The sequence below is a fragment of the Trachypithecus francoisi genome, unplaced genomic scaffold, assembly GCF_009764315.1.
Source record: "Trachypithecus francoisi isolate TF-2019V2 unplaced genomic scaffold, Tfra_2.0 Lachesis_group15, whole genome shotgun sequence".
Classification (NCBI taxonomy): domain Eukaryota; kingdom Metazoa; phylum Chordata; class Mammalia; order Primates; family Cercopithecidae; genus Trachypithecus; species Trachypithecus francoisi.
This window is the reverse complement of record NW_022681460.1, coordinates 56696582-56721498: the sequence shown is the minus strand read 5'-3', so window position 1 is coordinate 56721498 and position 24917 is coordinate 56696582. Positions and strand designations below refer to the sequence as shown.

Here is a 24917-nt window from a genome sequence, read left to right as displayed (position 1 = left end):
AGGTGGATCACGAGGTCAGGAGGTCAAGGCCATCCTGGCTAACACGGTGAAACCCCATCTCTACTAAAAATGTAAAAAAATTAGCCGGGCTTGGTGGCGGGCGCCTGTAGTCCCAGCTACTCGGGAGGCTGTGGCCGGAGAATGGCGTGAACCCGGGAGGCAGAGCTTGCAGTTAGCCGAGATCTCGCCACTGCACTCCAGCCTGAGTGACAGAGCAAGACTCCATCTCAAAAAAAAAAAAAAGAAAAAAAAAATGAGACGTTATCAAAGAAAAATCAAGCCCAACACAAAATTTCCATGAATAGTCTAAACACAATTATATACAAATTATGAAATGAGATAATATATTCAGGGAAGAAACTTTTTCTTCTTCTCTGTATAAGTGATGTTAATATAACCCCAATTTCCTTTATGACAGAAAGTATTACCCTTGCTAAGTTCTTTGACTTCCAAAGAGGGAAACAGAAGATAGCGAATATTAACAGAGTATTCAGCCAAATGTGATCCATGATGAGGGACACTATAAAAAATTATTCCTCTGGTATTGTTGATAACAGCACTCATTTCTGGCTTCTTAGAGGCTTCCAACAGCATCTTTTTGACGAGAAGACCTAGCCACAGACAAGGAAGAAAAACAAAAAACAATGCATAAGCTATTTTCCTTCCCTCTGTTACTGTAAAAAAAGAAAAGGCCAAACAAGAAATACATAAAAAGAGATGCTTTCTTTTAAAAAATGGTTTAAACAATTCTCCGTACAGTAGTATAAGAAATAAGGCCTTAAAACGTTTAATATACTCCTGATCCTTACAGTGCAAGCCTACAAACAGGTAAGAGTCTAGAAACTCATTTGTAGGGCAGATCCTCGTCTGACAGGATCTACTGTCCCACTGCAGAAACATGAGGTATGCCCAGCTGGGAGCTCCCTCAGGTCATGAGTGTGGTGTGGCTGGTCTCTCAGCCTGCCATGGCAGCCCGCTGATGAACACACTGTCAGGACGGTGCTATTATTCCACAGCACACAGTCCCCCATGGAGAACACAGCTTTCATGGCAACTGTTCCTCTGGAGGCACCTTTTCCTCCATCTCCCTGCCCCGGCTTTGGAACCCATAATGAAACACAAAGATCTCAAAGATGATGACAGTGGGTCTTTAAGGACACAAAGGGCTACACCCACCTTTGTCTTAGCAAAAAGCCCCACCTCAGAGGCAATCCCCAGTGCTTCATCAGATAAACTAGGCCACGGGCTGCAGAAAGGCCTTCTGCAAGGTGGGTGGTGCAAATTTCAAACTGGACTGGGGGAGTCGCACGCAGGGGAGGCAGTTCCATAAGCAACCACTAGGACCCCAAGAACAGACACTTGATCACACCTGCACCTCAACAGCTCTGAGCCTGGTGTGAGCAGGCACCCAGGGTTTGGGACTGTGGGCACTAAAGCGACCATAGATTCTGCAATGGTGAGGGGGAGCAGAAAGAATAAAGGGGCACCCTGGGGCCCCCCAGGAATGCTGAGGCATGTTGACAAGGTGGGTTTATATGAAATGGGCTGCTTCTCATGTTTATTCATTACTGCTGTGTGAAAGCACTACACTGTCAAACCCATATCCCTCTTAGATGGTTTGGAACAGACTGCCCCTTTCTAGAGAAAGGAACAGCATGGAAGAAGAGTAGTAATTTTAAAAGTCCTAGCCATAGCTACACAGATTAATTTAGCGGGGGGCAAGGGGGCCGCTATTAAGTAAAACGGAAAGACACAGTAACTTTAGGTTGGCCACAGTGGCTGAAAATAACATCACAATGGCCACTTCACAAAGCTGAAGCCACACTTACCTCCCATGCTATGTGATATCCAAACCACCGGCCTATCCCCAACACCAGCAGCTCTGAGCTTCCTAAGAAGTTCATTGCTTCTGAATGCAATGGACTTTCTGAACAAAACAAAAACAGCAGGCATGACACGAGGCTATTGATCCCCTCAATTTGCTGGCTAATTTTTAGAGTTAAGAACTTTTGTCTATAGGACCAACGCTATATACTACCTTTAGAGTTAGAAATACGCCCCTTCTCTCTGCTTAAAATACCCCTATTCTCTCTTCTTGAACTCATGGCCTCAAGCAATCCTCCCACCTCAGCCTCCCAAAGCACTAGGATAACAGGCATGAGCCACCCCGCCTGGGATCTCTCTGCTCAATTCCTGAAATTGTTCATTCTCTGTTGTAACTTATTAACATTGGCATAATTAGGAATATCTAAGCCCAGAACAGGCCACTCATTTACTACATGAACATTGTTGGAGCATTGTGTCAGGCAATTTTTTCAGGTCAAACTTGAGTCTCCCTGCAACTGCCCCCTCAACACTTAGGATATGTCCTTTCTCATTCAAGGCCTGACAATGAAAGTATCACCAAAGACTGTGGTCTCTCTACTGGTAGTTAGGCTGCAAAAATATTAAGCTTTCATGATTTTGGTTTATTCTTTAGAAATACTAGGATGCTATTTAGAAACACTAGAATGAGTCAAGTTCATTAGAATTTATTCCTTCCAATGCATGCTTTTATAACTAGCATAAACAGGATGCTATTAGAATCAGAATTTGAAATAAGTAATTTTTAAACTAAAGAGGAACTTCAAAACTATCTAGTCTGGTAGTTTCAAACTGTTTATCTGTAGACGCCTTTCTTCAAAATAAAGGTTCCCCAGAGCTCCTCTGGGTGAAATGGGGAGGGAGACCTGGGGTCTTGCCTGCTCACCTTGATACCCTTCTTGGGCACCTACGGGAGGTCTATTCAGAAAGCAGTTTGATAACACTGATTAGACCAACTCTCTCAATCTGTAGACAAAGCTTCCCAGACAAGTTAACTGACTGGTCTAAGACTGCACAGCAAATCAAAGGTTGGATCTGGCTACTCTCATCCAGTAACTCTGAAATCGAGCACTCCTTCCCATGTATACAACTGGCACAGACGACATACAAGGGATATAGCGGCTGATGTTTCTCAGCATCTTTCTCTTTGCTTCCTTTAGCCAGTATGATTGTGGACACAAGAACAAAAAACATCACTTTTACTTCTCATAGAAAAGGAGACTTTGCTAGAGAATCCATGATCCTTAACTATTAGAACAGTTGTAAATAAACCATGTTAGGAGCCCACCACTGATGATATACCTAAGCCTTCTCCTATTCCACTGCTTATTGAAAGCAAACTCCTTCTAGAAGGAAGAGAAAAAAGATTAGGTTTGTTTTTCATAAGAAAATCCTGTCTGTGGCATCAAAAAATTAAAATCACTTCCCATCCAAGAGGACCTAAACTTGCGGCCTGAATTCTTCCCTGTCCTCCTGGTCTAAAAGTCGCCTCTGTTACCTTTCCATAGGGCACCTTGCTCTCCAGTCGCTGAGGGTGGTGTCATACTCCACAGATATAATTCGGAGAGCAGGACAGTCTTTTGCTAACCATGTCTAAGTAAAACAAAACATATGTGAGAACAAGTATGAATCTCCACTACTGCAATTACTGCCTAGTAAATGAAATTTACAACTAAAGGCCTATTGCAATACACCTAAAGATAGCACTGGAATAAGGTTTGAAGGTACTGTAAAAACAATTCCAGCATTTTATCTTTTTATGTCTCTGGTCTTGAAGTGGTACCAGTATTTATAGCATAAGGCCAATGAAGGTTTCAAGAGAATATTTTCAATTTTAACCCACTATAGCCAAAAGCAAGGCCTGTTTTAAAGTCTAGATCAAATTGGCTTTTTGAAAGAATTTAGTAGAATGCTATCTCTCAGGACAGATGGCATAGTCTGACAGACTTTGGATCTGAGAATTCAGAGACACTAATAATAATGGTCACAGTTCTATCTCTGTGTACCCTAGGTCTATCATCATCTCTGTGCTTTAGTGCCACCGGAAAGTGCAAAGCATTCTTCTACTTGATAAGCCTTTGTGAAGGACAATAAGTAGTAATGGAACAATGCCCTAGAAACTATTCATACATATATGCAGCATCACTTTTAAATGAGCTTTAGATAAATTCCATTCAATGAATTCATTCCAGAATTAAGGTTCTTTGGGAGAAATCATATCAAAGAAATGTAAAGTATAAATGAGCCAGGCATAGTGGCATGTGCCTGTGGTCCCAGCTACTCAGGAGGCTGAGGGGACGACTGTTTGAGCCTGGGAGGTGGAGGTTGCAGTGCACTAAGATCGCACCACTGCACTCCAGCCTGGGTGACAAAGTGAGATCCCCATCTCAAAAAAAAAAAAAAAAAGAAAAAGAAAGAAATGCAAAGTATAATTACTTCTTCAAAGACTTTCTATTTTTATAATTATTAAGATCATAGAATTAGGTACCTATTATAAGTATGGTTATGTTATTTTTATATTACAACAAAAGTGAACTATTACTGGCTCTTACCCCTATTTTTTACTTAATAGAATGTTTTTAGAGTCATATACTGCACCCCAAATGGAAATTATACAAGATAGGGTGACAAGCCCAGTTGTTGTCATAACATACTACAAATCTCCCTAAGGGAAAGAAGGACTGCATGGAAAAAAAATCCCAGTACAAAGAGAAAAACAAGTAGTCACAATCAGGGCCCCAGCAACCAGGGCCAGAGTCAGTGACTCCCTTACCTTGGGCCAACACGTTGTATATCTGTCTTCATCCTCCATAGGCTTTTCAATTACAGCCTGCTCACTGTCCTGCTGGCGCCATGTTTTGAATGCTGCTCCCATAAGGCCATGAATAAAAAGGACATCTGCTTTAATGGGCTGTCTAATAGGGGAGAGAGTTTTAAAAAGAAGTAGAATAAATGCATTACTGCTTTGGTAAGAATTACACAGCATTCTCTGTGGATGGTGCTTTAGCAGGTTTATGTGACATAAAACTGAATTCAAGCAAGTTTTATAAGCACAGGTTTGCTGAGAAACCCTAGAAGGAGCTTTGGCATAGACATACATGAAGCATGTTCACTGTTCTCTAAAAATGGAGACTTTTCTAATCAGGCAGACCAACCACAATCGATTGTAATGAGCTTAGCAATCAATCAACTGACAGATGTCATAGTCAGATTACCCTCTAAAGACTTCCAATTGAGAATATTCTACAAATCAATAAAAGTATTTGAGAAATTAAAGAAGAACGTGCTAATAACAGTTTCAAAGTCAGTATGTATAAAAGAGATTTTCGAAAATGTGTTAAGGAAACTAATACTTATAAAATGAGATTTCAAAGTAACATTCACTCTTTGCATATGACCCATTAAAAATTATAGATAGTATGTTAGTTGCAAGCTATTTACAGTACACATACAATTATGCAATGCACATATAAAATACATTACCATAATATTTTATTTACAAATTGTAATTAATCAGGTAATTCATTTTTTAATTTAAAGGAAGTTTTTGCTATTTTCTGAGGTATTTTTTGTAAACTGCCCTAAGAAAACCAAGAAATATGTTATTTTTTCAGTGTGGTCCCTTCTATATTTATTGTCTTAGCAATTATAGAACTAGATATAATGACCACAAATAACCTTAAAAAGGGGCATGAGTCAAACTGATTACAACTTATTCCTTCCAATGCATCCTTTTATAACTAAGTATAAACTTTCTCCAGTCCCTTGAGTTCTAAGCCCAGGCTAATTTGGTTGCCACATAAGACAATGTCTTGTCTCCTTCCTGGTCAGCTGACTTCTACAATCCAAATCAGTTATTAACTCGGATCTAAGTGAAAATTCCTTGAACCAAAGGAGACATGTATTACAAAGTTTAAGTGTGATGCATTATCAAAGGTGAATTCAATCTACCTGAAGGGAAGCCCTTTGTAAAATAACCACGATAATTTAGCTAGTTCATGTGCTTTTCATGACAACCTCCAATTCTTCTGAGGTTACAGTAGACAAATTATTTTAGTAAATAAGATATTTGACTTATAAGGTATTTAACTTATGTGAATTATGCAGAAATTAGTTAAAAATTTGAGGCCTCTAGCCTTCACATTCCCAAAGGGGACAAAGCGACTCTCTTCTGCTCCCTTACCTTGTTCGATACTGGGGATGCAGCACATACACGCCATCCTGATATTTTTCTTGCACAGTTTCTCGATCTAGATTTGCCAGGATTCTGGCAGCGTGTGAGGCCTCCATAATGCGGTCAGATTTCATTGCTTCTGCCATGATGGACACCCAGCCTGGTGAAAAGTACACGTATCCTAAATACTGATGTGAATCCATCGCAGACCGTAGAGAGAAGTTTCAAACTGAATGTGATGGGAGAAAGGCAAACCTCGTGTGTCGGTCCTTGGCAGAGAAGTCTGACCACTCCAACCCCATTCTCCCCTGTGATCCTCTGAGACCTGTGGCACAATACCATCCACATACCCCTTAAGGGACCTCAAAGAAGGAAAGAGGGGTTCAAGAGCCATTTTCTTACATAGAGAACCTAACACTAATAGCAATTATAGAGGTGTTCACAAAAGTGAACAAAATACCATGATGTTTTGCTTTTAACAAGAATTATGAAACTCAGTACTAGTTATTTCATCCTGACCAGCAGTCAGTAATACCCTTTCATACAAATGAGGAAATTATTTCTTAATAATGAATTTGACACACAAAACTCTTGTAGAATCTGGAGATCAGGAAGGAAAAAACATTTTTTAAAGGGAGGCAAACAGAAAACGCATGGATAATACTATGATTTCTTTTTCTTAATGTTTTTGTTTTTAAAACTTTATATACAGGCCGGGCGCGGTGGCTCAAGCCTGTAATCCCAGCACTTTGGGAGGCCGAGATGGGCGGATCACAAGGTCAGGAGATCGAGACCATCCTGGCTAACACGGTGAAACCCCGTCTCTACTAAAAAATACAAAAAACTAGCCGGGAGAGGTGGCGGGCTCCTGTAGTCCCAGCTACTCGGGAGGCTGAGGCAGGAGAATGGCGTGAACCTGGGAGGCGGAGCTTGCAGTGAGCTGAGATCCGGCCACTGCACTCCAGCCCGGGCGACAAAGCGAGACTCCGTCTCAAAAAAATAAAAAAAAAAAAACTTTATATACATAAATATGTATAAAAGTATATATGCACACACACACACACACAAACACACAAAGATCTATACACCAAACTTACAAAATCATTACCTCTTAGGAGAGAGGTAGGGTGGAAGAGGGCTCTGTAAAAAAAGGTACGTTTAGCTTTTTTTGCTATATCTATTTTCTGAAGTACAGTGAAAATCTATTTATTTATATAATTTATTTAATTTAAAATAAAGCAGAACATGGGCCTTGAAGTTAGACTTGGACTCACATTTCTGCTCCCTGCTTACTTACTCTGGAACCTCAGTGAAGTTATTTAGCAACTGAGCTAGAGGAAGGTTTTAATAAACTAATGTATGTGAAAACCATGGGCCTAGGCCCAGCAGGCACTCAATACCCGACAGCTGCCCCCATGCCCTTCTCCCACTCTTTAAGACAAAAGTGTTGAGTCACTGTGATGATGGGAAGCCAGCATTTAATAACCTAAAAGAAGCTTCAGACTCAGTACTTAACAATATTCAAATTTATAACATCAGAAGGTTCCTCTTCAAAATCTGTTAAAGATTTTAAAATAATAAAATAAGAATATTTAAAAATTCTATCTATAGAGATAGACAAGTATGTTATTGGTATATATGAAAATATGGCTTTATTTTTAATGAAGTCACAAGAGAAAGCATGGCACAAGCCATCTCTGGCTTTTTTCAGTTGACAAAATATGTTTGCAATGTCCAAGATACCTCCACCTTTGAAAAATAATCAAATGCCCTTTGGAAAACCTATGTCTTTCTTTAACATTGAGCATTTTAAAATTACATAACATCTGAATGCACTCATGCACCACATAATAATGTTTCAGTCAACAATGAATCACATATACGATGGTGATCCCATAAGATTGTAGTACAGTATTTTTGCTGTGCCTTTTCTATGTTTAGATACTCAAATATTTCCCATTGTGTTACAACTGTCTACAGTGTTCAGTACAGTAACATGTTGTACAGGTTTGGAGCCTAGGAGCAATAGGCTGTCCCATACAGCCTAGGTGTGGAGTAGGCACTACCATCCAGGTTTGTGTAAGTGCACTTGGTGATGTTTGCACAGTGACAAAACTACCTAATGACACATTCCTCAGAATGTTTCTCCACTATTAAGCAATGCATGTCTGTACATGTCAACTGTAAAAAATAATGAAATAACTAAAAGTAGCATCTAATGATGAAAGTCTTGCTTTAGTACTTTCATAATTTCCCAATTCCATTTACATCCGCAGGTAGAAGTTTGGTGGACACTCTTTTGAAAAATATAGTCATATATCTATAATTTAAACATATACAATGGGCTGGGCATGGTGTTTCATGCCTGTAATCCCAACACTTTGGGAGGCTGAGGGAGGCGGATCACTTGAGGTCAGGAGTTCAAGACTAGCCTGGCCAAATGTGAAACCCCATTTCTACTAAAATTACAAAAGTAGCCGGGCATGGTGGTGGGCACCTGTAATCCCAGCGACTCAGAAGGCTGAGGCATGAGAATCACTTGAACCCGAGAGGAGGAGGTTGCAGTGAGCCAAAATAGCACCACTGCACTCCAGCCTGGGCAACAGAGTGAGACTCTGTCTCAAAGAAAAAGAAAAAAAAAAATGTAGCTCTATATGCACTTTTTGAAACCTAAATGGAATCATACTATTGTTCTGTGACTGTACTTCAGCAATATGTCTTGGAGAGCTCTCTATACATATCAACTTCATTCCTTTGAACTACAGTATTAACATCACTTGAGTACGCCATTGTTTAACCACTATTCATTCCTATTGGCAGACATTTAGGTTGCTTCCAACTTTTGTAAATCTGAAGGCAAAAATCTGCAGATCTGATACTAAGACTGATACAAAATATATAAAAACAGGGAAAGACACAGGATGCCTAAAGAGAAAAAAAACACAGGGCAAGGTAGCAGAATTCAATCTGGAGTATTGAGAAGTAATGAAGGCTGAGCAAAAAGAAGGTATATGTAGGTAACTCTTTTAGGAGTTTAGCTATAACAGGGAGCAGAGGATGTTATAGAGGATGTAGATAATGTTCTTCACATCTTCCTCCAATGTATGTGATCAGAGGGTCCAGCTATGAGGCAGCAGCTGACCATGAGACCAGAAAAAAGTATACATTCTTGAGACTGTGAAAGGAGACAGACCCAAACATGGCTGGAGGCCTTACAAAAGAGGTGTCTCTCTTCCTATTATCACGAAAAGGGAAGAATAGGGTTGGTTTTTGTTAGTGAGAAAATTCCTTTTAAGGCTTCAATTGTCTCAGTAAAGTAGGAGGAGAAGTCATCCTCTGAGAGGAAAGAATATGTGGAAGGTTTAAGGAACTTGGAGAAGGTTTACAATAGTCATCGCTAAGAATGTTAAGGCATGTTGATTGGAGAAACATAATTGCTGAGCAATACTGAAGGTTCTTTAATTTGTGATCTCATAAGCATGCTGACAACCAATCTACAATGATTCCATGTTCAGCCACAGAGTAAGCAGGCAGTAGGTTTCATCAAGGTCTTGACCAAGAGACTGCTAACAGGATCAAAGGGAAAGTGAGTTGTAGGTACTGGCAAAAATGTTTCTGAAATAACAGACCACGGAATATAAGCTGGGTTCAGGGAGGAAACAAAGAATAAAAAAGAGTGATGGATTGGGAGAGGATAAAGGGGTCTGTGGATAGAAGATTTCAATAGAGAAGAGAACCAGTCCTTATGGGGTAGATGCAAAACCAAGCTTGAATGAAACAAGGATGTTCTCAGGGCTGATTTTTAGGTGAAGTGGTTTCAGGCAGTGACTAGGTTCAATGTATGACTTAGGAGTAGAGTACTAGACAGCTCAGGAGCAGAGCAGGAAGTCAATGAAGATGAGAAGGTCATGTAATTGAGGCCAAGGTGATGAGTGGGCTGTCTAGGAGATAAGAGGACTGAAGACTTGAGGTAGACCCAAGTTTCAGAGAAGAGTGATTTTTTTTTTCTATAGCAAGATACTGATTTGTTCAGGTCTTTGTCCTGCTTTGAATCCCTTAGTCTGCACTTCATCAATGAACCTATAGATAGCTCAATAGAAATCATCCAAAGTAAAGCGCAGAGGAAAAAACTGAAACGTAATGAATAGAATCTCAGTAACCTGCAGAACAGAAAAAAGAGATCTAATATCTATAATAGAAGTTCCAGAAAAAGATAAGAATAAAAAAGGACAAAAGAATAAATATTGGATGATACACTGGCAGGAAAGTTTCCACATTTGATCAAAAACACCAAACTATCAATACAATGTATTGTATTCTTGAAAATTGCAGCCGGGCACGGTGGCTCAAGCCTGTAATCCCAGCACTTTGGGAGGCCAAGACAGGCGGATCACGAGGTCAGGAGATGGAGACCATCCTGGCTAACATGGTGAAACCCCGTCTCTACTAAAAAATACAAAAAAAACTAACCAGGCGAGGTGGCGGGCACCTGTAGTCCCAGCTACTCGGGAGGCTGAGGCAGGAGAATGGCGTAAACCCGGGAGGCGGAGCTTGCAGTGAGCTGAGATCCGGCCACTGCACTCCAGCCCGGACGACAGAGCGAGACTACGTCTCAAAAAAAAAAAAAAGAAAAAGAAAATTGCTGAGAATAGATTTTAAACGTTCTCACCACAAAAAATGATATGTATGAGGTAATGCATATGTTAATTCTCTCAGTAATGCATATGTTAATTCTCTCAGTTCAGTGGACCCCAAGCAGGATAAATATGACACCTAGGCATTTCAGAGTCAAAAATCAAACAGAAAGATCTTCAAAGAAGCTGGAGAAAAAAGATATTAACATATAAGAGAACAAAGTGGAAATCCAAAGAGACTTCTCATCAGACAATGGATTCCAGGAAAGAGTGGAATGACATTTTAGAAATGCTGGAAAAAAATATATATATATACACACGCACACGCACACACACACACACACACAGAGTCAACAAAGAATATCCAGGGAAGATATCTTTTCCTGGGCATAAAATAAAGGCAAAGTAAATACATTTTAAAATAACGAGGTGAAAGAATTTGTTGCCAGCGGACCCAACACACAAGAAATACTAAAGGAGGCCGGGCGCGGTGGCTCAAGCCTGTAATCCCAGCACTTTGGGAGGCCAAGACGGGCAGATCACAAGGTCAGGAGATCGAGACCATCCTGGCTAATACGGTGAAACCCCGTCTCTACTAAAGAATACAAAAAAACTAGCTGGGCGACGAGGCGGGCGCCTGTAGTCCCAGCTACTTGGGAGGCGGAGGCAGGAGAATGGCGTGAACCTGGGAGGCGGAGCTTGCAGTGAGCTGAGATCCGGCCACCGCACTCCAGCCTGGGCGACACAGCCAGACTCCGTCTCAAAAAAAAAAAAAAAAGAAATACTAAAGGAAAGTCTTTAGGCTGAAGAGAAATATTATCAGATGTAAATTCATATATACAGAAAAAAGGGAGAGCACTGGAGATTATAAATATGCAAACAAAAAAGATTTTTGATTTCTTATATTCTTTAAATGTCACGACTGTTCCTTTGGTTTCAATGTGTCCCCTCCAAAATTCAAGTGTTGCCAATGTGACAGTGTGAAGAGGTGAGCCTTTAAGAGGTGACTGAGCCATCAGTATTCCTCCCACATTAATAGAATTAATTCATGTTTGAAGTGATTGCTATCGCAATTGCCCTGACTTGACCATTACACATTGTATGCTTGTATCAGAACATCACTACATGTACATCCCCATAAATATGTACAACTATTATGTACATAAAATTTTAAATTCAAAAAATTTTAAATAAAAAAAAAGAGGCTTCATGCAACATGAAGGCTAGCTTCCCCTTCGGTCTTCTGCCATGTGATGATAAAACAATGAGGCTCTCACAAGACACCAATGGCCAGAACCTAGATCTTGAACTTCCCAGCCTCCAGAACTGAGAGACAATAAATCTGTTATTTATAAATTACCCAGCCTCCAACATATAGCCTTAGGTTACAGAAGCACAAAATAAACTAAAATAATTATTAAAACTTAAATAACAACAATGTAACCAGGCACAATGGCCCAAACATATAGTCCCAGCTACTTATGAGGCTAAGGTAGGAGGATCGCTTGAGCCTAGGAGTTTGAGGACAGCCTGGGCAACACAGCAAGATCCTGTCTAAAAATAATAACAACAATGATAATATATTGTGAAGTCTATAAATAAGAGTAAAATATATTACAACAATATCACAAAGAATGGCAGGGGATGTGAACTGAATTATGGGGTTGTAAGGATCTTACATCATATGAAATGGTATAATCTTAATTCAAAGTAGACTGTAAGGATACAACCATTAAAAAATACACACAAACATAATATAAAAAGCCAAAAGAGGAGAAAGAACTGAATTTAAAAACAAACACTCAAGTAATACAAGAAGTCAGAAAAAAGAAGAAAAAGAGGGACAAATAGAAAGCAAAGAGCAAGATGACCAACATAACCAAACAGTATCAATAATTACATTAGTAAGTGCTGAAAGTATATCCTCCATCCCACAGCACACATATATGTGTACATATACACTTATACGTATTTGTGTGTGTATGTATGTCTGTGTGTATATATATGTGTGTGTATGTATTATCCAGCTCTTTCTACTGAAAGAGGCAAGAAGCAAAGACACCCCAGGAGCAATATGCACTCCTATCATTTAGACCTTGGTCTCTAAGAATCATTCTCCCACTAAAAGGATAGAGGTTTCTTCAGAGAAATGAGCCTAAAATATCTTGTTATACCAGGAAATAAGAAATGCCTCCCCAAAATAATGTGGGCATATCATAGAGGACATGGACCAGTTTGCTGGGGCTCCCATTAGTCAAAGCTGGAACAATTTGGCACCAAATTATTAAGTACAGCAATAAATTATAAACTATTAAAAATAGGAATTCATGGACCTGTCAGTAGAAGGGAGGGAGGATATGCAGGGAGGGAGGAGGGAGAGAGAAGGACTCTTGCTTCCAGCACAATGTCAAAAGCTGAAAAGGAAATGCAGAGGGTGTGCTGGAGCTAGAAAATGATTTTAAAACCATTAAGGTGAAGACTAGATTGGGCAGGAACTGCCAGAGGATAGAAAGCAGGATATTTGCTTGGTCTTTATCTCCCCACAGCTGGTTTATTACTTGCAAGAGGGAAAATCATTAATCATAAAATGAATCTCTTTTTAGTCTGACTATGCCTCTTGGTTAACCAAATCACATCAAAAATTACAGGCCGGGCATGGTGGCTGACACCTGTAATCTCAACACTATGGGAGGCCAAGGCAGGGGTATCACGTGAGCCCAGGAGTTCGACACTAGCCTGGGCAACAAAATGGGACCCCCGTCTCTATAGAAAGGTTTTCAAATTAGCCATGCACGATGGCACGTGCCTGTAGTCCCAGCTACTCGGGAGGCTGAGGTAGAAGGATCTCTTGAGCCTAGGAGTTCAAGGCTGTAGTGAGCTATGACCACACCACTGCACTCTAGCCTTGGCAACACAGTGAGATTCTCTCTCAAAGAAAAAAAAATTACATAAATAATTAGATGATCATCATGGCAAACCTGCTCTCCTATGATCATCTACAACAATGATTATCTTAGGCACAGATTATCTACAATCTCTAGCAATTCCTTGCCTGTATCAAAATAACATGTTCTAAGGACCCATACCTAACCCTAAATAGAGCCTTGTCTATTACAAATGAACATATCATGAGGGGTAGAGATGGAAAAACAAAGTAAAAAACACTCAGTATATAACGCTGTTACCTGAGCGAACTATAGAAGAATGAAGATGTTCATTCAAAGCCATATTTCCAATGATACGCATTATATTTCTCTGTACTTTAGGGCAGTCCTTGTGAAGTCGGTACAGCCTCTGAAGTAGCTGCAGGCCTCCATTTGCTTCGATTTTATCACAATGTGTGGATATCTGGCACAATAAATAAACGAAAGCTCCCTTAGACATTGCACAAATTCATGACGTGAGATGACACAGCCTGGTCATGGGGACAGCTAGGTAGCTCCTGCTCAAGGGCGGGGATGCAGGGAGACTCCTCAAAGCTTTTGTCTCAGCTTGCTTAAATCAGTAAATCCCTGTCTAAGCGGGAAGTGCTTCAAAATCATAGAAAAAGTCCCAAGAAGGCATCTCTCACCAGGACTACTAAAATCATTATTCTCATTCTGCTTAGCTCTTGGTTGGATGTAACCTGACAATGTCATTATTACAAAATTGTTTCAATTTATAGTGACACTTTGACTTGAAATTACCTTAAAACAGTTCTCACCTTGAGAAATCTGCCACCTGTTCCCAGGAAATAGTCCTCTGTGCAAGCAGACAGATTTCGTTCAGCAAACAAGGACTCACACAGGGCGAAACCAGTGACCTCTGTGGTCCCACACCCCATTCCACACAATGCCCACAGCTATGGGGCTAGCCTCAAACTTAGAAGTTGGAAAATTTTTTAAAAGAGAAAGATCAGGTAAAAGTAAAAAGGGATTGAAGTTTTAATGGAGAAAACAGATAAAAGAAAAAGAAAACATGCATATTAAGGGAAGAGAACAGACCAACAAGTCAGTCTTTCTAATGTCTCTGGGCACAGCCTTGCCTCTTCCCATCACTAGTTTTACTCAAGGACATGACACCATATGTACATATGGCAATTTTCATTTTCTAGATTTTTGTTAAATTATATCATATTTTAAGTGCTTTAAAATGTATGCCTTTTAAATATACTGTATATCGAGTAAGATCTGCAATAATTTGAGAGATTTCTGGAAAGGTAACTATTATATTCCATGCACTGCCCTTTCTACTGAAGATGCAGCTATTGCTTCAGAAAAACAACTCAGGAGACATCACACTCGAGCAAATTTTCCCAGGTCCCTTCTGTACTACAACACCTTATTCCCTCTGCTTTGTGGTCAGTTCCTAATTTCATGGGTGAGAACTAAAGATGACTTTCTAGTGCAAAGATAACTTTCCACACATGGCTTTTAAGCCATGTCTAATGTGTCCCAAAACTGAACTGGAGAGTTTAGAATCTCAAGGATGGTGTTTGTCTTGATGTGGGTCACATCACCTGCATTCACCTCACCAGGGTGCTGGCTACAAATGCGAATTCCTGGACTCCACACCAAATGTATGACATTAAACTTGATACAAGTGAGTGGAAAAATGTGCATTTTTAAACACATTTCCTGGGTGATGTTTCTGCACTATGAGCACTACAAGGTTTGTTGCCTTTTTCTTCTTTAAACTGTCATCATGATAGAAAAGTTTCCACGGTACCAAAGAGTTTAACCATCATTGATATATGCTACAGTCACACTTCAAGAGTACAGTCATCTAATATTTCCTTGTTTTTTTTTTATTTTTTTGAGATGGAGTCTCGCTCTGTTGCCCAGCCTGGAGTGCAGTGGCACAATCTCAGTTCACTGCAACCTCTGCCACCTGGGTTCAAGCGATTCTCCTGCCTCAGCCTCCCAAGTAGCTGGGATTATAGGCGCACACCACCACACCTGGCTAATTTTTGTATTTTTAGTAGAGACGGAGTTTCACCATGTTGGCCAGGCTGGTCTCGAACTCCTGACCTCAGGTGATCCACCCGCCTCAGCCTCCCAAAGTGCTGGGATTACAAGCGTGAGCCACCGCACCCGGCCTGTTTTTTTCTTTTATCTTGTCACATCTTTGGCAGTTGTTTTAATGGAAATTATCTGAAAATAATATGTAAAAATATCTGAGAAAGGCAGTAGAAGACAACATAACTCAAAGGCAAATGCCACATTTAGATGATGGGCTAATTTCTTTTATGCAATTAAAATTAAATAAATTTTTAGAAATACTTAGCAAAACAGAATCTCATTTATTGGTGCTAAATCATGATTAGTCTAACAATCAAAACTGGAGGAAAGCAGAAATTTAAAGATAAGTGAAGGGCTTTTCTCCTTTTACAGTAAATGACGATTACTGCCCTTGAAAGAATCAACTTATATAATTATTTCAATGAAATCATAAAAAGTAAACTACATTTTGAAAATGTAAATTACCTCAGAATGTTTTACTATAGCTTCTAAACAGAACATTTCCACTGTTGCTGAAGGAACTTCTCCAAAACTTTCAGCATAAGGAAGTCCATTTCCTCCAAAACACCATAAACCACCCTGAAATTAAAATAATTAAAATTTTTACTGAAAAAAAGTGAGTAATATTCTTGTTTGACCAAAAAAAAAAATCTCTGAACTAATACATGGCATTAGAAAATACTAATGTGTAGGGTCTCAAAATATGTTGGAAACGTAAAAGGAATTTTATGGAAACTGTGGGTTATCAGAACAGAAAACATACAAATTATTCCGAGAAGAGCGCAACCTCTGTGTCCTCCTCAAGTCTCTCCTCTGTGTCCTTTTGTTTGAAAGTGTGAAGACTAACTCACAATTCTTTAACAAGTAAGAAAAGCCCAGGACGTTCTAGTGTCATCTCTTTCAGCCCCCAGTGGTCAGAACAGTATATTATTTTCCAGATTCTGCTAATAGCCTACTTAAAGTCTAATAATCAACATAATTCAAAAGATATAAAGCATTATTGGACAAGTTAAAAAGAAAGATCACAATGACAACGATCACAGAGCTTTTAATTCTTCTCAAGTTGAAATTCAAGTTCATATGGAAGGATAAACAAAAATCATTACAAAAATTACAAAACAGAAGTGTGGACTATTTCTAACAGACATTAAAACATAAATAATAAAAACATTTCTTTTTTTATTGAATGTTTCCAAATTAAAACATTTCAATTTCAACTCTTATCACAGATCAAGGGTTAATGTCACTAATATGCAATAATCTCCTACAAGTCAGTGACAAAAAATACCAACGCTATTATAGAAACACAAGCAACAGTCATAAACATAAAGTTGTTAGGAAAATAAATATAACTCTAAAATATATAAAAACATAAATTATATATTACATATTTGTGGGGAAAAGAGAGGTCAGCCTGTTACTGTGTTTATATAGAAAGAAGTAAATTTAAGAGACTCCATTTGGCTCTGTATTTGAGATGCTGTTAATCTGTGACTCTACCCCCAATCTTGTCCTTGCTAGAGACATCACTGTGTTAATTAAAGTTAAAAGGATTTTGGGCTGTAAGGAATGTGCTTTGTTAGGCAAATGCTTAAAGCCTGCTTGTGGTTGAAGGTCAGTACCATTCTCTTAAATCTCAGTAAAAGAAAAACATCTGTCTCCTGCCCGTCCCTGGGTAAATGGAACATCTCCGTGTATCTGTATGTCTTACTGCTGATTTACTCCCTTATCTTTTGGCAATAAATACTGAGGGAACTCAGAGACCGGTGCTGGTGTGGGTCCTCTGTAAGCACAGCACCGGTCCCCTGGGCCCCGCTTTTCTTTCTCTATACTTTGTCTCTGTGTATTATTTCTTTTCTCAAGTCTCTCGTTCCACCTAACGAGAAGCACCCACAGGTGTGGAGGGGCAGGCCACCCCTTCACATATTTATATGTATTTACATATTTATATATTATATAGTATATATGTACATTATATAATAATAGACTATATATTCTTATATCTATATATTATATATAATATACTACATATTTTATATCTATATATCATATATAATATGCAAATTATATATTTTTATTTTTATATTTTAGAGGCATATTTCTAAATATAATTCACTATATATAAAATACATAAATATAATAATATAAATAACTATATATCTGCTTATATATTTATTGTATAAATATATATAAACAACACTCAGCACTGTTCATGAGAGGCATGCACATTGAAAGGACACTGAGAAACTACATTTGTCATCTATCAGACAGACGAGGTTCTAGGGAAACAAGCACGCACAGCACCCTGCTGCAAGTGGTATCAATGGCACCACTTCTATGAAGGACAACCTGGCATCAGCGATCAAGATCACAAGTGCACATGCCCTTTAAGAATTGATCCTACAGAGATGCTCACACACAGGGAAGGTGAGATATGCAGGTTTGCTCACTGCTGCATTGTTTGTACAATAATAAAGACTGAAAACCAGCTAATAGTCATCAATGGGGGTTAGTTAAATCAATTATGGTACAGTTGTACAATGGAATGCTATGCCAGTCTAAAAATTTTGAGTCTCTTCTTACACTGATATATACCAATCTCCACAATAATCCTTAAGTGAGAAAAAGGTATAGAACGGTGTGTATGTATCCTGTGCTACTACTCGTGTAGAGTGAGTGTGTGCGCGTTGGGGTAGGAGAGACGGAAGGGATGGAGAGAAGATGTATTGCTGCATTGCTGTAGGTGCTCTGGAAGTGCTTCACTTTGGAGCTAGGGGTCATAATTGTGTGCGTACAGCCCACCCGCTGGCAAAAGAGGACAACTACAAGGTAATGGCTGAAAAATGTATACATTAATATAAAGCCCAGTGTTTTCTATAGAAAATATAATCCATAAGATTCTGCATTTTTAGTTAATTTATAAGGTCCATGGTTCAGTAAACCAACTAAAAATAATTTTTGGTCACTCTATACTTTTTATTCATGCCTTCTTCTCGTATATAATATTCTGTTTTTTTACATTTAAACACGCATTGGATCTCAGGGAGTCACATTATTTAAACTGAAGATTGAGATGGGGCTAAGTCATGAAAAGTCATCCTTCTGTGGCAGAGATAATGGTAAATAGTGGATTGGTGAACTTTATCAGGGGGCAGGAATTTTTTCTTGAAGATTTATCACTACATGCTGGCTCCCCCAAACCCCTTTTCCCACCTTGTACCCTTGAATCATCTCATCTATTTCTACTCTAAATTCCCCAAGGACAGAGAGGGGAGAAGGCGAGGAAAAATGATCTAGGACTTTCATTTGTCTTGGCCATTTCGGCAGTGTGATGTAGAACGCAGTTCCCATTCCATTCTCATTGTTGGCGAAGCTTGTTACTTATGAATTGGCAGATTTTGTGGCAGTAAGAAGTACAAGCAAAAAGGAATGAATACAAAGGAACAAACTCACAGTATGGTTGTATGGATTATATTCTAAACCCTAATGTAAAAATAAACGTACATAGTTACTGCTGCTTTATACTGAATTAAGATATGACAAGACTAAATAAATTCATAAAGATTTAAGAAACTCCAAACATCAAATTCTATGAGTGCAACAAAAAATAATTTCCTAAGGATTAAAGAAATGCATAGAAAAAGCTAGAGAATGACAATATTGAAAACAATAACAAGGAGTAGGTACAGGCTGAGGGTGGTGGCTCACGTCTGTAATCCCAGCACTTTGGGAGGCCGAGGCAAGTGGATTGCTTGAGCCCAGGCTGATTCAAGACCAGCCTGGTCAATACAGTGAAACCCCATTTCCACAAAAAATTAGCTAGGCAAGGTGGTGCACCTGCTATCCCAGCTACCCAGGAGGCTGAGGTGGGAGGATTGCCTAACCCAGGGAGGTCAAGGTTGCCGTAAGCCATGATCATGCCACTGAACCCTAGCCTGGGCAACAGAGTGAGACCCTGTCTCAAAAACAGAAAAAAAAAGAAAAAGGAATAGGTAGAAAAATTGCAAGGCAACAGTAATATATAACAGCCCATCTCTGGTGTGTTTTTTTTGTTTTCTTTTTTTGAGATGGAGTCTCACTCTGTCGCCTAGGCTGGAGTGCAGTGGTGCGATCTCAGCTCACTGCAAGCTCCACCTCCCAAGTTCAAGTGATTCTCCTGCCTCAGCCTCCCAAGTAGCTGGGACTACAGGCACGTGCCACCACGCCCGGCTAATTTTTTGTATTTTTAGTAGAGATGGGGTTTCACCATGTTAGACAGGATAGTCTCGATCTCCTGACCTCGTGATCCGCCCACCTTGGCCTCCCAAAGTGCTGGGATTACAGGCATAAGCCACCGTGCCCGGCCCATCTCTGGTGTTTCTTCATAAAAAGTTATAACCTTAGAGCTCTGTGATTTGTCCAAACTAACTGGTCTTTAAAATCATGTTCATTCTAAAGCAGGAGTTTTTAACAAGGTCCTTAGGGGTATGGGGTAGATAGAATTCAAGGCAGGCAGGGTGTAAACTTGGATGGAAAAAAAATTACCTTTTTTTTCCTAACCTCTAACTGAAATTCTGCATAGTATTCAGTTATGAACATAGACAATAAACCACAGTAACACTAGCAGTCCCTGTGATTCTGTTCGTAAGGGAAAGCACAGGTATTTTCATATCACATCTCCTGTTGCAGCTATCTGAAAATACGGTTATATTCACTCTTCCTTTCAATGCCAACTATCACCAAATGGTGAATTTGCACATTCTCATACTAGTGATCCCAAATCTACACTGCTTTCCATATTCCCTAGCAATAATGATTTGAGATCAACAGTTCAATGTTCTTATTCAGCGAAGCAACAACAGCATTCACACTGGTATGTCATTAAAAAAGAAAAGGTACATATTGAATGGAACCATATGAAGCTGCCTCTTTTCCCCAGCTCTATCCACTGAAGGCCTGAAAGCAACAACAGCAGCAATGGGCTTCCCTAGCCCAGAACTTGGTTACTAAACACCATAAGCCCTAAAAGGAACCAAGTCTGCTTTAAAAATCAGCTGATTCTAGGGCTAGAACAGGGAAAGTCTAAAACGAACATTTTCTAATGCCAGAAAATAAGCAACTGCTCCAAAAATAATGACAAACCATTTCCAAAAGACACGGGAGACAACCTGAAGGGGCTCCCACAGCCAAACCTGAGACAATGTGAACATCAGTATGAATAAGGAGAGTAATAGATTATAATCTAGTGAAGAAAAATAACCATATGTGATCCCATATGGATTAGAAAGAAAGGCAGAAAGGAGAAATGGGAGGAGGAAGAAAGCTTTTCCCACAGAAGAGTACTAAATAAATGAATAAGGAGTAATAAAATTAGGGGGGAAAACTCAGCATTTGTAACCACCTAACAATAACTGTTATTCAGGCAAGATTTATTCAAAGAATATTATTAAATAAAACCACTGGCTAAAAGTTTGAAGAGCAACAGGATAGTCTCCTAATCTCAAAGTAGTTCCTCCTCCTACAAATCGTGTATTAATTTTTTTCTTTTTTTTTTTTTGAGACGGAGTCTCGTTCTGGCGCCCAGGCTAGAGTGCAGGGGCGAGATCTCGGCTCATTGCAAGCTCCACCTTCCGGGTTCACGCCATTCTCCTGCCTCAGCCTCCTGAGTAGCTGGGACTACAGGCGCCCACCACCATGCCCGGCTGATTTTTTGTCTTTTTAGTAGAGACTGGGTTTCACCGTATTAGCCAGGATGGTCTCGATCTCCTGACCTCATGATCCACCCGTCTCGGCCTCCCAAAGTGCTGCAGGCTTGAGCCACCGTGCCCGGCCAAGCCATATTAATTTCAAATAAAGAAATACATTAACATTCAAGCAGAGAAAACTGGCAGACATCACTTTAATCAAGTGAATAAAGGGAACATCAGCAATAAGGGGTGAGCTGGCATCACGCACTTCTGGGCATGACATACTGGGAAGGACACAAAATCACCTCCATCATATTCCTGTAATAACGCACACCCGAATTTAAACATGAGGAAGCATAAGACAAACTAAACTGAGGGCCAATCTACAAACCACTGCTTTGTACTCTTTTTTTTTTTTTTTTTTTTTTTTTTTGAGATGGAGTCTCACTCTGTCGCCCAGGCTGGAGTGCAGTGGCCGGATCTCAGCTCACTGCAAGCTCCGCCTCCCGGGTTTACGCCATTCTCTCGCCTCAGCCTCCCGAGTAGCTGGGACTACAGGCGCCCGCCATCTCGCCCGGCTAATTTTTTGTATTTTTTTAGTAGAGACGGGGTTTCACAGTGTTAGCCAGGGTGGTCTCGATCTCCTGACCTCGTGATCCGCCCGTCTCGGCCTCCCAAAGTGCTGGGATTACAGGCTTGAGCCACCGCGCCCGGCCTGTACTCTTCAAAAATGTCAATGTCATGAAGACAGAGAAAGGCTGAAAAAATTTTCAGGTAAAAGGAGTCTAAATACACAAGACTCACATGCAACACTTAATACCAGACTAGATCCTGCAATAGATTTTTTAAAAAGAAAAAGGCTGCCATAGGCTGGGCGCAGTGGCTCACGCCTATAATCCCAGCACTTTGGGAGGCCAAGGCAGGCAGATCACCTGAAGTCAGGAGTTCGAGACCAGCCTGATCAACATGGTGACATCCTGTCTCTACTAAAAATACAAAATTAGTCAGGCTTGGTGGCGGATGCCTGTAATCCCAGCTACTCAGGAGGCTGAGGTAGGAGAATTGCTTGAACCGGGGAGGCAGAGATTGCAATGAGCCGAGATTGTACCACTGCACTCTAGCCTGGGTGACAGAGCGAGACTACATCTCCAAAAAAAAAAAAAAAAAAAAAAAAAAAAGCTGTCATAAAAGAATTACTGGGAAAATTCAAATACGGAGTATTTGAATATTACACAACAGTATTATATCAATATTAAATTTTCTGAATTGATAACTGTACTGTGGTTCTTTCAGGGAATGTCCTTGGGGCATCATGTCTGTACCTAATGAATGGCTCAGGGAGAAAAATATTAAATGTATGTGAATAGGTACCTTAAAATATATCTGCAGAGAGAAGGAAAGTAAAAGGGAGGCATGATATAACAAACGGGATAAAATGTTAGTAATTGGTGAATTTTTTTTTTTTTTTTTGAGACGGAGTCTCACTCTGTTGCCCAGGCTGGAGTGCAGTGGCATGATCTCGGCTCACTGCAAGCTCTGCCTCCCAAGTTCACACCATTCTCCTGCCTCAGCCTCCCAAGTAGCTGGGACTACAGGCACCCGCCACCACGCCCGGCTAATTCTTTTGTATTTTTAATAGAGATGGGGTTTCACTGTGTTAGCCAGGATGGTCTCAATTTCCTGACCTCGTGATCTAACTGCCTCGGCCTCCCAAAGTGCTAGGATTACAGGCGTGAGCCACTGCACCCAGCCAGTAACTGGTAAACCTTAATGATATGTATTATTTTTGCAATTATTTAAATTTAAAATTATTCCAAAATAAAAAGTTAGAGAAAAATTTTAATTAACTTCAACTTTCATGTTTTAAATATATTTTATTATTGAATGCATCCATAAATACATATATTAATTATATCAGAATTTATTTTCTCTTTTGATAACACTATTTCAATATAATTTGTTTCCTTTGTAATCTTATGCATTATATTTTATGCATTTAGAACTGAGTTCCTAGACTTAACCAAATCACAAAAGGAGTCCATGGTATTCAAAGGTTAAGAACTCTATTCCAAAACCAAACATTATTGTGTTGGCTGTATGCTGGGGTTGACAGTCGCCTCCGTACATGAGGAGTTTTGTTTATTTATTTTTTAGAGATGCGGTTTCACTATGTCGCCCAGATTGGAGTGCAGTGGCTGTTCACAGAAGCTATCATAGAGCACCACAGCCTCAAACTTCTGGACTGGGGTATCCTCCTGCCTCAGCCTCCTCAGTAGCTGGGACTACAGGCATGAGCCACTGTGCCCAGCTTGAAAGCAGTTTTATATAGAAACAGCACAGTGACACTGAAGGGCCCTTGGGGACCACTATGAGACAGGTCTGTCATAAACCGGGCAGACAGATTACTACAAACCAGATGGACTCTCTCCACCCGCCATGTCAGCACCCCCAGCCTCCTGGCATATGTGAAATCCAGGAGGCATGACAAACTTAAGGCAGAGCAGGGGGAATAAGAATAACGAAAAGGAGGCCAGGCGCAGTGGCTCAAGCCTGTAATCCCAGCACTTTGGGAGGCCAAGGCAGGCAGATCACAAGGTCAAGAGATCGAGACCATCCTGGCTAACGTGGTGAAACCTCGTCTCTACCAAAAACATAAAAATCAGCTGGGCATAGTGGTTTGTGCCTGTAGTCCCAGCAACTTCGGAGGCTGAGGCAGGAGAATCGCTTGAATCTGGGAGGTGGAGCTTGCAGTGAGCCGAGATGGAGCCACTGCACTCCAGCCTGGGGATATAGCGATGCTGTGCCTCAAAAAAAAAAAAATAAAAAAGTAAAAGGCAGTGCTTACTGGCCTAAAGAGATGGGACATTAGAATTAACATTAAATATTTATTTGAAAAATTAATTAAAGATATGCTACCTCTTGTTTTAAAAAAAAGAACAGGGACTCAAATCAAAGTGAAACTAGTACCTGCCAAGTGGAAAAATCAAAGGTCCTTCATTAAACATAAAGCATTCATTGTTTTTTTAAAAAATACTAAAAACAATTTACTTAAAGGATGGATCTATATGTGTCTGTGATCTGCCCAAGTAGAATGGAAACGTTTCAAGTGTCAGTTTCATCATTTCCAGTGTGCTCTATGGTTCCTAAATATACTAAATTGGAGTAGCGTAAAGACAATGCAATTAAAAGGTCATATGGTCCAGGCACGGTGGCTCTCGCTTGTTATACTAGCACTTTGGAAGACTGAGGCTCGGCGGACCTCTTAAGCCAGGAGTTTGAGACCAGCCTGGGCAACATGGCGAAACCCTGTCTCCACCAAAAATACAAAAAAAATTAGCCAGGCCTGGTGGTACATGCCTGTAGTCCCAGCTACTCAGGAGGCTGAGGTGAGAGGATCACTTGAGCCCAGAAGGTGGAGGCTGTAGTGAGCCGAGATCATGCCACCATGCTCCAACCTGGGTGACAAAGTGAGACCCTCATCTCAAAAAAAAGGTCATACAAATTACTTTTTCAGAAAAACTTTGGTTAGGGGAAGATCTTTAAAATGAGGCACCTCAAATGGGTAGGAGAAGTTGTCAGA

At 40.0% G+C, this 24917-nt stretch overlaps 1 protein-coding gene across 5 annotated transcripts in view; it reads right to left on the bottom strand.

The window, feature by feature from the left end:
- Window positions 1-24917, bottom strand: part of SERAC1 (serine active site containing 1) — a 61685-nt gene that overhangs the window by 5452 nt on the left and 31316 nt on the right. For all 5 annotated transcript variants that reach the window (XM_033234939.1, XM_033234937.1, XM_033234938.1 and 2 more), the window contains 7 exons: window positions 16137-16250; window positions 13857-14019; window positions 6047-6197; window positions 4637-4778; window positions 3362-3456; window positions 1830-1927; window positions 429-611 (listed from right to left, as the gene is read on the bottom strand). In XM_033234939.1, the coding sequence (XP_033090830.1) occupies window positions 429-611; window positions 1830-1927; window positions 3362-3456; window positions 4637-4778; window positions 6047-6197; window positions 13857-14019; window positions 16137-16250 (946 nt within the window). The remainder of the gene's footprint in view (window positions 1-428; window positions 612-1829; window positions 1928-3361; window positions 3457-4636; window positions 4779-6046; window positions 6198-13856; window positions 14020-16136; window positions 16251-24917) is intronic.